Raw genomic sequence first — 14355 nt, forward strand, 5'->3', positions numbered from 1 at the left:
ACTTCGGTTAACAAAATTCTATCCTTCAACTTATTAAATGATTTTGGATATTACTCTTTGGACCATTGATACAGAATCAGTTAAGTGACTTTACTTGAAAGGTTGCTCAGAAAAATTTAAGTAACTGTAAATAGGCGACTCATTCTGGTGTGACCATTGCTCTTTTCAACATTCTTATACGCTAAAGTATTCTACAACCAAAAGAATTGTAAATGAAAGAGGCGATGGTGGCCTCAGTCTGATTTCACTATACTATGTTTGAGGTTACTACACTTTACAATGAACAACATGCGTCGTAATTTTACTCATTACTATATTCTGTCCTCTGCACTTGCATAAAAGAAAACTGGTATTCTCCTTTTACATGTATACAAAGTTCGACTTAACAATTGCAAGCAGTCTTGCCTTGGGTAGACGTGTCGGTGCTGGTGGTGAGATGCTCGTGGCTAACGCAGCTCTTCACGCCTCATGCCCTTAATGGCGGCTGGAACACCGAGCTGTAGCACTCGTATAAGCTGCTGCACGTCCGCCATAAATTCTGGGCGCAGGAACTCTTACAATCAGCCCCAGTGGCATAGAGGCGGCTTCGACAACCATTCGTCGCGTTCTACTCCACAAACGGCGACGATATTCGCCTCTTCGCTGTTGCACAATCACTTTTGCGTGAGCACAGTTACGCACGTCCGATCACGTCAACACTCCCCAGGCCATTCCATTGTTCAGTCCCTGTGTCTCCAGCTACCCCTAGCTACGCCGTATCACCAAGAGTGGGGGCGTTCCCCTACCACCTTTTACTGAAATCATTTAGTATTTAAGAATATTTATATTTACTACCCTGGAGTCCATACCAGTCATAATAATTTACTACTAGCGCTTTACAACATTAAATTATACAGTAATAACTTATAATTACCAAGAAAAAGAATACATTTGACTCTGAGAGCTTAGTGCATTGTCTGACAGCGCTAACTCCCAGTTTCGCCAATAGATGGCATCAGGGTGCACTCCCTGGCAGTCTCACACAAGCGCGCCCGTTTCCGATGCGCGGGCTCCAAATTACTGTCAGCCCACCATCATTTCAGTTCCGTTACAAGTTGAAGATGAAATGACACAGAAACACCGTAAATGTCAAGTTCTCAAATTCTGCAACTGTAATAAAACTATTTCGAAGTGCAGTGTTTGTAAGAAGATGGTTTGTGGAAAATGTATAAAGGAAACTGAATACAAATGTGACAATTGTGTAAAACAAAGAAGTAGCTGAAATTTCTGTACACATGAAAAGTTCAATTTTTTATGAATTTAGAACAAAGAAAAGCCAGTCACTTATTTACACTTGTTTGGGTGTTACCAGGTTCAGTGAAATTTGTTTATAGGTCAATAAATAATATAATTTGTGTCTGTTCTTTTTATTCACACCTCTGTATCTGAAATGGCTATAAATCTTGTAAATATTATAATATAATAAATGCTTAAAACTGTGAAATAATATTTATTATTATTTAAAATAATTAAATGGTAGGGGTAAAAATGACCCCCTCTGGGTGTTCAAGGGGGCAGGCAAAGTCTGGGCATCCGAGTGATAAGATCCTGGACCGTTGATTGTTGATGGCGGCCCGGAAGGCTACGGAGCTTGGACCAATCCTGGAATGAAGATGCATACATCCCCAGGAACTCTGCGTAACAAGAGTGAGCTTTCAGGCAGAGAGGCTTAAAATCAAGAAGGTTAGTCTGGGAAGAATGTTGTTTATATTGTTGCAGCACCTGTTGGTGGTTCTGGATAGCAACTGCTGCGTCCTTGTCCACTATGGTAACAGTCGACAACAAGGGGGACTGTTGGATAGCAGTGCCAGCGGCATGAAGAACAGTGTCAGACATCTTGCACAACCGCATTAATGCAATCCAAGGAGACATGTCGAAGTACACAGCAGACATATATGAAGGTCAACTGGCTCTGCCGAATGCTCAACGTGGGGGACCTGTTTGCCTGGCAATGGCAGGGGAACCACAGAACCACCAGAAAGCAGTCACTGGGGTGACCAGTGTAGTGAAGCCATTGCAGCAGGGGAAGTGATCGTGAGATTGATGGCAGAAAACGTGCCTTGAGTGCCACTGAATCGTTTAGGAGAAACGTCATTGAGGAAACACAGATCAAAGTCTGTAATAACTTGGTCAATTGGAAGCCCCCTACCTGTCAAAGTGGCACTCCCCCACAGGGCATGACATGCATTGAAGCCCCGGACGAGAAGGTCACGGTTCTGACAGAACAGCTGATAACCATGAAACGTTGAAGAGTGATCATCACAGAAATATGTTTCTTGAAGAGAAACACAGAAAGCAGAATATGAGTGAACAAATTGTGTATTCCTGGTAGGTGACCTAATATCTGTTGCAATTCCAGTGGATTATCATGTGGGTAGAGTCCAGGTTAGACATAAAGAAGGCGAGGGAAGGTCATGGCACCGGCTCAGTGGTTGTAACCGACGAGGATGGGGTGACATCCATACCAACTGGGTCTGATTTGGAGTGAGGACGATGGGGCGAAGCCCCCCCCCCCCCCCCAGCATGCCAGGGTAGCTTTGCCCTTGGACTTGTGCTGTTGCTGCTTCTCCCTCGGAGGGAGAGGGGGGTGTTATTTGTAAGGGAATAGGTGACAGTGATGTCTGGATTGGACAGACAGTGAGTGGCTTTTGGGCCATATGAGCGTGGGTCCCTCAACCGGCCAAAGGTTGCAGGCTATCTACCTTGAGAACACCAGAGAGCTGTGTTCAAGAGAGAGCCCCATCCCTAGGAGGAGCCAGAGAAGAGGCTTTCTTCTCTGGTCGAGGAGGAGTTCCTTGAAGGGAAGCGACAGCAGTCAATGGGGAGGGGGGGGGGGGGGGGAGGAAGGGAGCAAGATGGGTGTAAAGAGGAGGGGGGGAGGAGGGGAAGATGTAACTGAGGCAAAGGCAGATGAGAGATTCACAGGGTGAAATCTGTCAAACTTCTTCCGGGCCTCAAAGTAGCGGAGACAGTCAAGAACCTTTACTGAAACTTCCTGGCAGATTAAAACTGTGTGCCCGACCGAGACTCGAACTCGGGACCTTTGCCTTTCGCGGGCAAGCGCTCTACCATCTGAGCTACCGAAGCACGACTCACGCCCGGTACTCACAGCTTTACTTCTGCCAGTATCTCGTCTCCTACCTTCCAAACTTTACAGAAGCTCTCATATCAGCGCACACTCCGCTGCAGAGTGAAAATCTCATTCTGGAAACATCCCCCAGGCTGTGGCTAAGCCGTGTCTCCGCAATATCCTTTCTTTCAGGAGTGCTAGTTCTGCAAGTTTCGCAGGAGAGCTTCTGTAAAGTTTGGAAGGTAGGAGACGAGATACTGGCAGAAGTAAAGCTGTGAGTACCGGGCGTGAGTCGTGCTTCGGTAGCTCAGATGGTAGAGCGCTTGCCCGCGAAAGGCAAAGGTCCCGAGTTCGAGTCTCGGTCGGGCACACAGTTTTAATCTGCCAGGAATGTTTCATATCAGCGCACACTCCGCTGCAGAGTGAAAATCTCATTCTGGAAGAACCTTTACTTCTTGGGATTTTTTCTTTGTGTACACTGGACACTCCGATGAGTTGGGAGGATGTAGACAAGAACAGTTTACGTGGTTAGGCAGTCGAGTGGCACGGGCTCCCCACATGGAGGAGGAGGAAGAGGAGGTGAGAAACTGAACAAAGTTCCAGGGCCTAATGAAATCCTTATCAGATTCTATACTTAATTTGCAGCTGTGTTACTCCTAATCTAACCACAATACACTGAAGATGCCTCAAATAAAAAGCTGTGCCCAGCAGTTGGGAGAAAGCACAGATCACATCCACCTACAAAACGGGCAGCACAAGAGATGCACAAAACTATCACTCAATGTCCTTGACATCCATTTGTTGTAGAATCTTAAGAACATATTCTGGGCCCAAATGTAATAAGGCGCCAGGTCAAGAGGAATGTTTGATACGAGTCGTCGGCTTTAGCCAATGACATAACGATAATGTCTGTGTTCACATCACCTCCTAGTGCATATAGTCACTTTTTTGTTAGTTGGCAAAGCCAATGACTGCAAAAGCATAAAAACAATGGTTATAGTGACACATGGTCTGCAGCTTAGCCCCATTGACAGGCTGATCTGTAGCTTAACCCATTTGAAAAAAAAATCTCCAATAACATCATGTTATAATCGCCATATTGTTTATGGCATTTGTTGCATGTTTCCTACATCACTGGTCAAAGAAAACTCATATAGAACATTCCTCTATATCCTGAGAAGCCCTGAACAGAATTACCTTCTCCATATCATCCAGTATGGATTCTGAAAACATCGATCATATGAAACCCAACTTCACTTTTCTCACCTGACATACCAAAAGCCGTGAATTTAGCCACTCGGATAAATGTAGTGTTTCTTGACTTCCGCAAGCCATTTGACTCAGCACCCCTGTATGCTTGTTATCAAAAATGTGATTATATGGGGTACCAAGTGAGATTTGGGATTGTACTGAGGATTTCTTTCTTAGGCGGACACAGCACATTACGTTGGATGGACAGTAATCAAAAGATGTAGAGATGACTTCAGGTGTGTCCTCTCAAGGACATGTGTTGGGCCACTTGCCGTTCATGTTGTACAGAAATGATCTTGCACGCACTATTAATAGTAACACCTGACTTTTCAAAGTTGATGTCATTATATATATAATGAAGTACAAATATTCAGCCACACCTTGATAAGATTTGAAAGTGGTGCAAAGTTTGGCAATTCACTTTGAGTGTTCAAAAATATAAAATTGTGCGCTACAACAAGTAAAAAAACTTAGGTTATGACTCCAGTATCAACTACCCACAGCTGGAAAATGTCAAACAAATACTTTGGTGTGTCTCACTGAAGGGTATGAAATGCAAAATCACATAGGCTCTGATGTACATAAAGCAGGCGGCAGACTTCAGTTTATGGGTAGAATACTATGGAAATGCAATCAGTCTATAAAGGACACTGTTTGCAAAACATTTGGGCACCAATCCTAGAATACTGATCCAGTGTATGAGAGCCCCTTCAAACGGCATATGCTGAACATGTACAAAGAAGGGCAGCACAAATAGTCATAGGTTTGTTCGATCCAGGGAGAGTGTCTTGGTGATGCTGAAGAAACTGAACTGGGCAACACCTGAAGACAGACACTAAACTACCCTTAGAAAGCTTACTTATAAAGTTTCATGAACTGACTTCAAATGACAACCCAAGGAATCAACCCTCAGCATATCACTCCCATAGAGATCGTGAGGACAAGACTAGATCAATTACAGTATAAAGGATTGTGAGGACAAGACTAGATTAATTACAGCATGTACACAGAGGCATGCAGTCATTCTTCCCGGGCTCCATATGTGAACAGAACAGGAAGCAGCTCTAATGACTTGTATGAGATGTGTCCCATGCCATGGTTTGCAGAGTATGGATGTAGATATTCACTCAGGTTAAAAAGGCTACCGGAAAGACTCTCAAAGTAAGGTGATTCTTCTGAAGAAGAGAACATTTCTGCTAATTTTGGAAATCAACGACTACTGAGCATTAAGTAATGAAAAATAGGCAGTGGCAATAGATGGTTATGAAAAATGTGATAAATTATAAGTATGGAGGGTACAGAAGTTGAGGCAAGTACAGTGGCATTATAATGACTGCAGAAACTGGCTATCAATGTAACCAACACTCTCCTAAAGTATGGCCTAACCACCATATATTTCCTCTCATAGTTGTAACAATATAATGAAAAGGATAGTGATACTCACTATATAGCAGAGATGCTGAGTCGCAGAAAGGCACAACAAAAAGACTGTCGGTTAGCTTTCAGCCAACAAGGGATTTGTCCAAGGTAGACAACATACATACATGCATACACTTAAGCAAATGCAACTCAAACTCATATGACCACAGTCTCTGGCAGCTGAAACCACACTGGCATGCGCGTATGTTGTCCACTTTTCACAAAGGCTCTGTTAGTCGAAAGCTAACTTTCTGACAGTCTTTCTGTCGTGCCTTTCTGCTACTCAGCTTCTCTGCTATGCAGTGAGCATCAACTATCCTTTTCATTATATTATTAAATTCCATCCTGGATTTTCCATTGTTTGAGTCTCTCATGGTTGCTTTTAATACTTTACAAGCTATCTTATCAGTGGTAATTGAAGAGAACCTAGCTCTGGCCAAAGAAAACGAACAACTGAAGAAGGAATATGCAGCAATTAATCAGGAACTCATTAAACAAATTTCCCAAGAAGAGGTTAGTGTCATGTACACAGAACCAAGCAATCAATGTAGGCCATTAGATCGCCTACAAAGACAATGGCAGGCTGTTCCCTTCACAAAACGCGGTAGAGTCTGTGTAAACTTTCCACCCTTGGAAAACAGATTAAGTGTTCTTGCTACAGAAAAAAACATTAAAGTAGACTCACAAGTCAATGTGCTTAACACAAGTAAGGTTAATGAAAGTGAAGTGAGTAATAGGTGTAGCAACAATATTACATCAACTGTCAATAGAAGTGAAGTGAATAATGGGCGCAGTAAAAATATTAAGTTAACTGTCAACAGAAGTAATGAAACTGTCAATAGAAGTGAAGTGAATAATGGGTGCAGTTAAAATATTACGTCAACTGTCAGTAGAAGTAATGAAACTGAAAACCACAAGAAAGCAAACCGCAATTGCAGACCTAGGCCTGTGAAAATACATTTATATGCAGACAGTCAAGGAAGGAAATTAAGGGATATAGTTGAGAACAATTCAAGCCACCATATCTCAGCCACAATAAAACCTAGTGCAAAATTTAAAGATGTAGCAGGTTCTTCACCAGCAAAAGCCATGGAACTGGCAGTTTTTCTGGCTGGATCAAATGACGTAGCGAGAAATGAAGGAAAAGACTTCTTGTCCTCATTACAGAAGAAACTGCAGGAACTACAAAATACAAAAATCCTCATCTTTTCAAAACCATTTCGGCATGATTTTCCATCCTGGTCGTGTGTGAATGTTGAAGTGACAAGAGTAAATGAAGAAAATTTGTAAATACTTTAAAATGTCTGTTTTGTAAACATAACTAACTTAGGTACAAGATTTCACACTGTTCATGGTCTCCATCTGAATCAACTCGGAAAGAAGTGTGTGACTAATGAAATCATAAAACTAGCCAATGAGTTAGGCATAACAAAAATCGAGAGCTCTAAGTCAATACCACTTAGATTTAAGGAAAACTCTTTTTTAGAGGTAGCAAAGAAGGGCTGAGACCAACAGCTTTGCCCAGATTCACACTGGATGACCAGATTAAAGATAAGAATAATATAATAAATGTCAGTAACACTAGAGAGAAATATAGCGGTAATGATGAATGCCCATTAACAAAAACCACTCACCAACTTTGTCTTTCAAGATAGGTTATCTCAATATAAGTGGAAGACACATAATTTTAAATGAATTTGCAAATGAGAACTTATTTGATGCATTATGCTTAAGTGAGCACTGGTGTAAAGGAAATGAAATATCTTTTCATGTACTAGATGATTTCCACTTAGCAAACAGTTTTAGCCGAGAGCAACATATTCATGGGGGTGTATCAATTTACATTAAGAAGGGATTAATAAATTGTAGTAATGAACTAGATCTAGGATTTTTGTGCAGTGAGATACATTTTGAAGCCACAGGCGTATATCTGGATCATTTAAAAATTGCTATTGTATCTCTTTATAGATCACCAGATGGAAGTCCATTAATATTTTTAGAAAAACTTGAGACTTTACTAAATTTCTTTCTTAGTCCTCAGTGGAAGAAATATAGTATTGTGATTGGTGGTGACATCAATGCCGCATTTGATGTAAACAAAGATGTGCACACTGTAAATGAATTTAAAAACCTGTTACGACAATTCAACTTCATTTTTACGAACTGCAAACCCACAAGACAGTCCGCTTGTCTCGACAACATACTTACAAATGTCAATAGAGAGTTACTGTCTTCAGATGTAGCTGTCTTCAATTTCTCGGACCATGACTCAGTTTGGGTAAAAATAGGTACAGATAGGCCTAACATGGAGTATAAGGAGTTTAAAGAGCCTAAAATAGTCATCACAAGACCAATAACGCAAGAAAAATTGTCTAATTTTATGGTCTCACTCAGTAATTATGACTGGTCACATCTGTTTAACAATAATGCTCAGGACTCTGCCAATACATTGTTTGATAGATTTTTTCATTATTCCTTAAATATATTCGAGACCAACTGCCCTCAATACAAATGTAAAGTTAACCCTAAAAGTAACAGTAATAGACATAGGAATAAGAGTCCATGGTATACCGCTCAACTAGCCAATATGAAAAGAAGGTTGTTGTTGTATAGAGATTCTTACAGACTTCAGAAAACTGATATGGCTAAACAAAGGTACGCAAGAGCACAAAATGAGGCCAAAAAACAACATAACATAGTCAGCATCGAGTCATCAAAAAATAAATGCAAAAAAGCAAGGACGATAATAACGAATTTAATAACTACTGTATAAAATCTGTTAACCAAATTAGGGAAAGCATTGTGAGGCCACAAGAGACTGTTGCTGATCTCATTAAATACCATAATGTAGACTACACCCTGAACGATAAATTCCTTTTAACAGAGGTCACACCAGATGTTGTTTTAACTCTTGTAAATAACTTTAGACCCTCTGATAGTGAAGATATATATGGTATTTCTTGTAATATGTTAAAAAAGATAATTGGCTACATAGTATATCCTCTTACTAAATGTATAAATAGATGTATAATTGAAGGAGTATTCCCAGAAGTATTAAAATTATCCAGGGTAGTGCCCATTTACAAGAAAGGAGACAAAAATTGCCCATCTAGCTATCGCCCAATATCCTTGACACCTATTCTATCTAAAGTTTTGGAATCCAGCATCAACTCCCAGTTGTGTGATGATCTGACATGTAATAACATTATTACTCCGGTACAATTTGGCTTTAGGAAGGGCAAATCCACAGTCCATGCCATTGACTCCCTGATTAAAAAAGTGCTTAATGCTTATGAAAGAAAAGAATTTGCTCAGGCTACCTTTTGTGATCTTAGCAAAGCCTTCGATTCTGTGGAGCATATTTCACTCCTCAACAAACTAGTTTATTACGGAATCACAAACAGTGAAGTCGACAACATTTTTGAATCTTTCCTCAGCAACCGTAGACAAATTGTTTGTATTGGTAAACAGAGATCACAGCTAGCTGAAGTTAAGTGCGGTGTGCCACAAGGCTCAGTATTAGGACCTCTGCTATTTATCCTAATGACAAACGATCTACCATCCTACATAAATACTCACTCCATTCTCTATGCAGATGATACCACTTTTATCAATATCAGCTCAGACATTGATATGCTCCAAACTGTGGCAAATGACACAATATCACAGGCATCAGTCTGGTTCCGAGCTAATGAGTTCCTGCTTAATGAGAGTAAAACTCAAAAGATTGTATTTAGTTTGAGAGATTCGCCAGCAGAAGACTTCAAGAATAGTGTTAAGTTCTTAGGTATTGTTATAGATACTAAACTGATTTGGGAGCCACATATTAAATACATTAGTGCAAGGCTGTCTAGAGTGGTGTATTTGTTAAAGAATTTAATAAACCATGTACCTGCGGCCTATGTAAGATCAGCCTACTTTGCTTTTTTTCAAAGTATTATATCTTATGGGCTTTTAATATGGGGCAATAGCTCACACCTTCAGGACATTTTGGTACTTCAGAAGAAAGTAATTCGAATTATCACAAACAGTGATAAACTGGCCCACTGCAAACCATTGTTTATCAACTTAAAAATATTAACTGTGATAAACATGTATATTTACACTGCCCTACTGCATATAAAGAGCAACGTATCAGAATACCAGCGTAGAAGAGATGTACATTTTCATGGAACCAGGAATAGTAGCAATCTTGACATACCTTACTACAGATTATCCAAGTCATTGAACAGCTATGAAGTGGTGGGTATGAAGATGTTTAATAATTTGCCACTAGAATAGGTAGAAGCTCCATTTGATGTATCTAAAGACAAATCGTTCAGTTGGTTAGCTGCAAATCCATACTACTCACTTCAGGAATTTTACGACTGTAAAATATCATAGTGGTACCGATTTGGAGAGTGCAGCATAATTTCTTTAACTGAATCAGTTATGATGCACTGTTTTCATATTATTTCATTTAAAATATTGTATTTTATGTAAAACCTATGTCACATATTGATCTTTAACCCATGTATATATGCTGTATAACTTGTATATATGTAACTTGACTTTGTCAATTGCTGTAATAGCTAAACGACAATAAAATTTCATTCATTCATTCATTCATTCAGTTAGCAAGATAAGCAGGAAAGCCTAAGCAGGGTTTGGAAAGTAATCAGTAAGATCAGTAAACTTAAGAATAATCTATGAAATGTGTGCAGATGCATCTGATGATGGAGCATTGTCTGAGAAAGTAAGTTCAATGTGCAACTTATAATTCCGTGTGATATAATTTCCATTCATAATGACCTTCACTGCATATGGAAAGTATTGTATCTATTTAAATTCAATTCAGTCTGTACTGATGATGTTATAAAGTACACAAATCAACCACTGTAGTTTTTTCCCCTGTGAAATAGCATTTCACAATGGTACTGATTTAATCTTGGGGCTTATTGTATCTCTGACACATACAGATTACACATTTTTAGACAAATTTTGGTATTTTAGGCAGGTTTAATATTTTCACTTTATGAGAACTATTTGTAGTGTAATTCAAATTCTTAATAAAGACAACAAATTACAGTTATCTTCCTCTTACTGAGTATTTTAGTCTGTGTGTGTTATACTGTTTGCTTCCATTTTCTCTTACAATGTTAGACTGTTGTGGGAAATGTGTTACCATTAAATGGTACCAACTGTAGTTTACATCTACAGGCACTACTCATCGCACAATCAACATAAAATAACTCTACTTATTTCTACAAAAATAACATGCTTGATTATTTTTCATACGCAATGTCAACAATTAAAACAGAGCCAGTTACAGACAACAGCCAACATACTTGCGTTGCTCTAGAAACACTAGCAACCGAGTCATCTGAAAGAGTCTCAAAGTTCTACCAATAGTAGTACTTAATATCTGTAAGGGCTCTCCTTGATACTTGCACCACAATAAGAATGGATTAGTCACAGCCATGTATTGATACCGTAATGAAGCTTTCACTATGTACTGTATATTAAGTGAGCATTAGCACACTGGAATACTTACTTAGCCTTCAGACGTATAAGTTTAATGTAACTCATTTGTCGCCTGTGGCACCTGCCTTTCGTGAAAGACAACCGGTACTTTTACTAATAGTCTGCAATTCCGAAACTGTCAAACTGTGTCCAGGAGTAAGACTGTTTGAGCCGACTATTAGCCGATTCTGTGCAGTCATAAAGCTAGTGAAACTAAATACTGGTGCTATGCAAAAATGAGATTGTATACGACGCTTTTGATCACGTGACTTATTCCAAGCGGAGATCTGTCTGGTACTCTGGGCATCTTTTAGCAATTGCAATTTACAATGACTCGACAGGTATTATACTAGCAGTAATTACATCACGCTTCTAAATTAATTTTCTACTAGCAACTTGCTAATTAAATGGGTATGTAATACTCCAAGACACAATTAGTTATTTTATTTACAATCTTAAAAACTTTCCAACTTGAACAACTGAGAACAGGTGTCGCACTTACTGAATACGTGGCTTCGTAAAAAAACGTGGACATACAATAAAAAAAGTGAATCTATAATAAAATGTGCTCATAGCATCACTGGACTGAACTTTAGAGTACTTTCTTCGACTGTTAAGTGGCGTACAGATTTTGTTCTACAATGGACCAAACAGCTGTATCAAAGAAATATAACTCCCAACTTACTGACAGCTTTAGTCCATTGTAGTTTATGGTCTACAGTATTTCCAATTTCTTGTGGATACACATCTCCACCGCCATAAGTATGACACGAATCTTCTGTTAATGCACTGCCTACACTCAAAATCATACAAACAAGCAAATACTCGTAAACACCCAACACCATATTGCTCGGGAATGTGTACACGCAGAATACTGTTTAAAACACCCAGGTACTCTCAATACCGGGTCCACTTAAAAGTCAGAGATCTTGGTTCTAAAATATGCTATGTAGTAACTTTCAGAGCACATGGCTATCAGGATTGCTATCTTTGGTGTCAATAATTGTAAGCGTGTGCGAGTCACTCGAAGTTTGTTGTGGTGTTTTGACTCTGTTATTCAGCTGATGCTGATTTAATTATGACCAGTGAAAATCTTCAACAGTGTTACAACAAGGGCTGTGGGCAGAAGTTTGATCCATCTAAAAATACCGAAGGTTCTTACAGATACATTTAAAAAGGCCTTTTAATACCAAGTCTAGAATGTTCTTCCAAACAAATCATATGAAATTAAAAATTCACAATAATAATGTTAGGTTTCTGGGCTGTTGCAGATTCTTGTACGTTTCACCCAGGGCCACCTTTCTTCCACGACGCCTATAAAGGTTGGTCATGCTGTAATAAAAAATGCACGGACTTCACCGAATTTCTGAACATTAAAGTGAGTGAACTGTTGTTATTCTTGTTGTGAGCATTCTTTTTATGAGTGGAAAATTCCATCAAGAAATTATTGTTATTACAGTGTGTTTTCTGCACTATATGGTAGCATTATCTATTATATGCACAGAACATTTCCTTAATGAACAAGTGTAACGACTACCACCACAAACTCCTGTCCTGTGTCAACCTGTACATCTGAGAGTATTACACAACGCCCTCAATTATTTATTGAATATAATCAATCTGTGTGTTCCCTTACAGTTTTTACTCTATACAGTATTCCCAAATATGATGTAACATGTCGTAACATAGATTTACCTCTGTACAATGCTACACTCCAAAAATACATTTACAGAAGTTTCTTCTTCAGATTAGGTCCTGTGTTTGGTACTAGTAGCCTTTTTGCGCAGAACTCCCTCGTTGCCAGGCTAGCCTTTCTTTTTATGTCTGTCCTTGCTTCATCTGTCGTGTGTTGCGTTGCTTTTATGGTAACAGAGTTCCTTCACTTCATGTATTCTTTTGTCACCAATTTTAATAAGTTTATCGTTAATATCAGTTCTACTACTACTCATTACTTTTGTCTTTCTTCAGTTTACTCTATATCCATAGTATGGGCCCATTAGACACTTCATTACTTTCAACAAGCCCTGCAATTTTTCCTCACTTTCACAGACGATTAGCAATGCCATCAGTGATTCTTATCAAGCTTAAAGTGCAATTACAGTGTAAGCATAGACACGCCAACACCGTAATTGTGTGCCTTTACCTATTAATAGCCTTTCATCCTGAATTTTAATCCCTCTTTTGAACAATTCTTTTATCTGCATCATTGCTTCTTCGTGGGGGCAGCAGTCCATTCTTGGTCTTCCATACATAGAGTAACTGATTGGCCTACCATTTTTCTGAAGCTATGCAAGTGTTATATGATACAGTCAGTCCTACACAACCCATTCTGTTTTCACCATATCACTATAGCATTAGTGCTGGCCGGAGTGGCCGAGCGGTTCTAGGCGCTTCAGTGTGGGACCACGCGACTGCTACGGTTCCAGGTTTGAATCCTGCCTCAGGCATTGATGTGTGTGATGTCCTTACGTTAGTTTCTAATTGACTAAGAAACTCTGTTATGAATTCTAGACAAAGTCATGTAGTCCTTATAGAATTATTTTTACTTCTAGTACTGTCATTGTGAAGTTCATGTTTCACTCTAAACCCACACTTCTTATTGTTCAGGAATGCCATTGTGTAATAAATGTATTTGTATGTAAGTTGAATGAATTCCAATGCAGTTAAGTGGCTTTTGTAGGATGTACGGTTATCAACTTTCAGTGTTGTGTTCGTACTGCACACTTCTTTAGAATAAATACATTTTCAAATTCACCTACATTGCTCAAGATCATTGCAATTGAGCAGTATTAAGAGAATGCATGCTAGTAGTCCAATCTGTAGTACAATAAAGTGAGAACTGTGAGTTCCATGGTACTCATCCCATGGTCTACATTTTTAAACCATTTGGTTTGCTTTCAAGAGTAGGATCAACCGAAATTTGGTGATTTCATCTGTCTGCTTTGTCCCAGACATAACTGTGTAGTGTTGTGTGAAGTCATGGTGGCATGATGTTTTTGACAGGTCATGTTTGTAGTGATTATGTTCAGAAATTATTTGTTAGCTATGTTACTTGGTGAGTTATTTGATGTTCT

General features: G+C 39.2%; 2 protein-coding genes across 2 annotated transcripts in view; one reads left to right on the forward strand and one right to left on the reverse strand.

Moving 5' to 3' along the window:
- The window catches only part of LOC126093022 (peroxiredoxin-4), a 31608-nt gene extending 19392 nt beyond the window's left edge, over positions 1–12216 (reverse strand). The window contains exon 1 of the mRNA XM_049908692.1: positions 11967–12216. Coding sequence (XP_049764649.1) covers positions 11967–12126 — 160 coding nt within the window. The 5' untranslated portion in view covers positions 12127–12216. The remainder of the gene's footprint in view (positions 1–11966) is intronic.
- A 23-nt stretch (positions 12217–12239) lies between these two features.
- The window catches only part of LOC126093006 (cysteine and histidine-rich domain-containing protein morgana), a 70893-nt gene continuing 68777 nt past the window's right edge, over positions 12240–14355 (forward strand). The window contains exons 1-2 of the mRNA XM_049908691.1: positions 12240–12435; positions 12553–12659. Coding sequence (XP_049764648.1) covers positions 12360–12435; positions 12553–12659 — 183 coding nt within the window. The 5' untranslated portion in view covers positions 12240–12359. The remainder of the gene's footprint in view (positions 12436–12552; positions 12660–14355) is intronic.

The sequence above is a fragment of the Schistocerca cancellata genome, chromosome 1, assembly GCF_023864275.1.
Source record: "Schistocerca cancellata isolate TAMUIC-IGC-003103 chromosome 1, iqSchCanc2.1, whole genome shotgun sequence".
In the NCBI taxonomy this organism is placed as follows: Eukaryota; Metazoa; Arthropoda; class Insecta; order Orthoptera; family Acrididae; genus Schistocerca; species Schistocerca cancellata.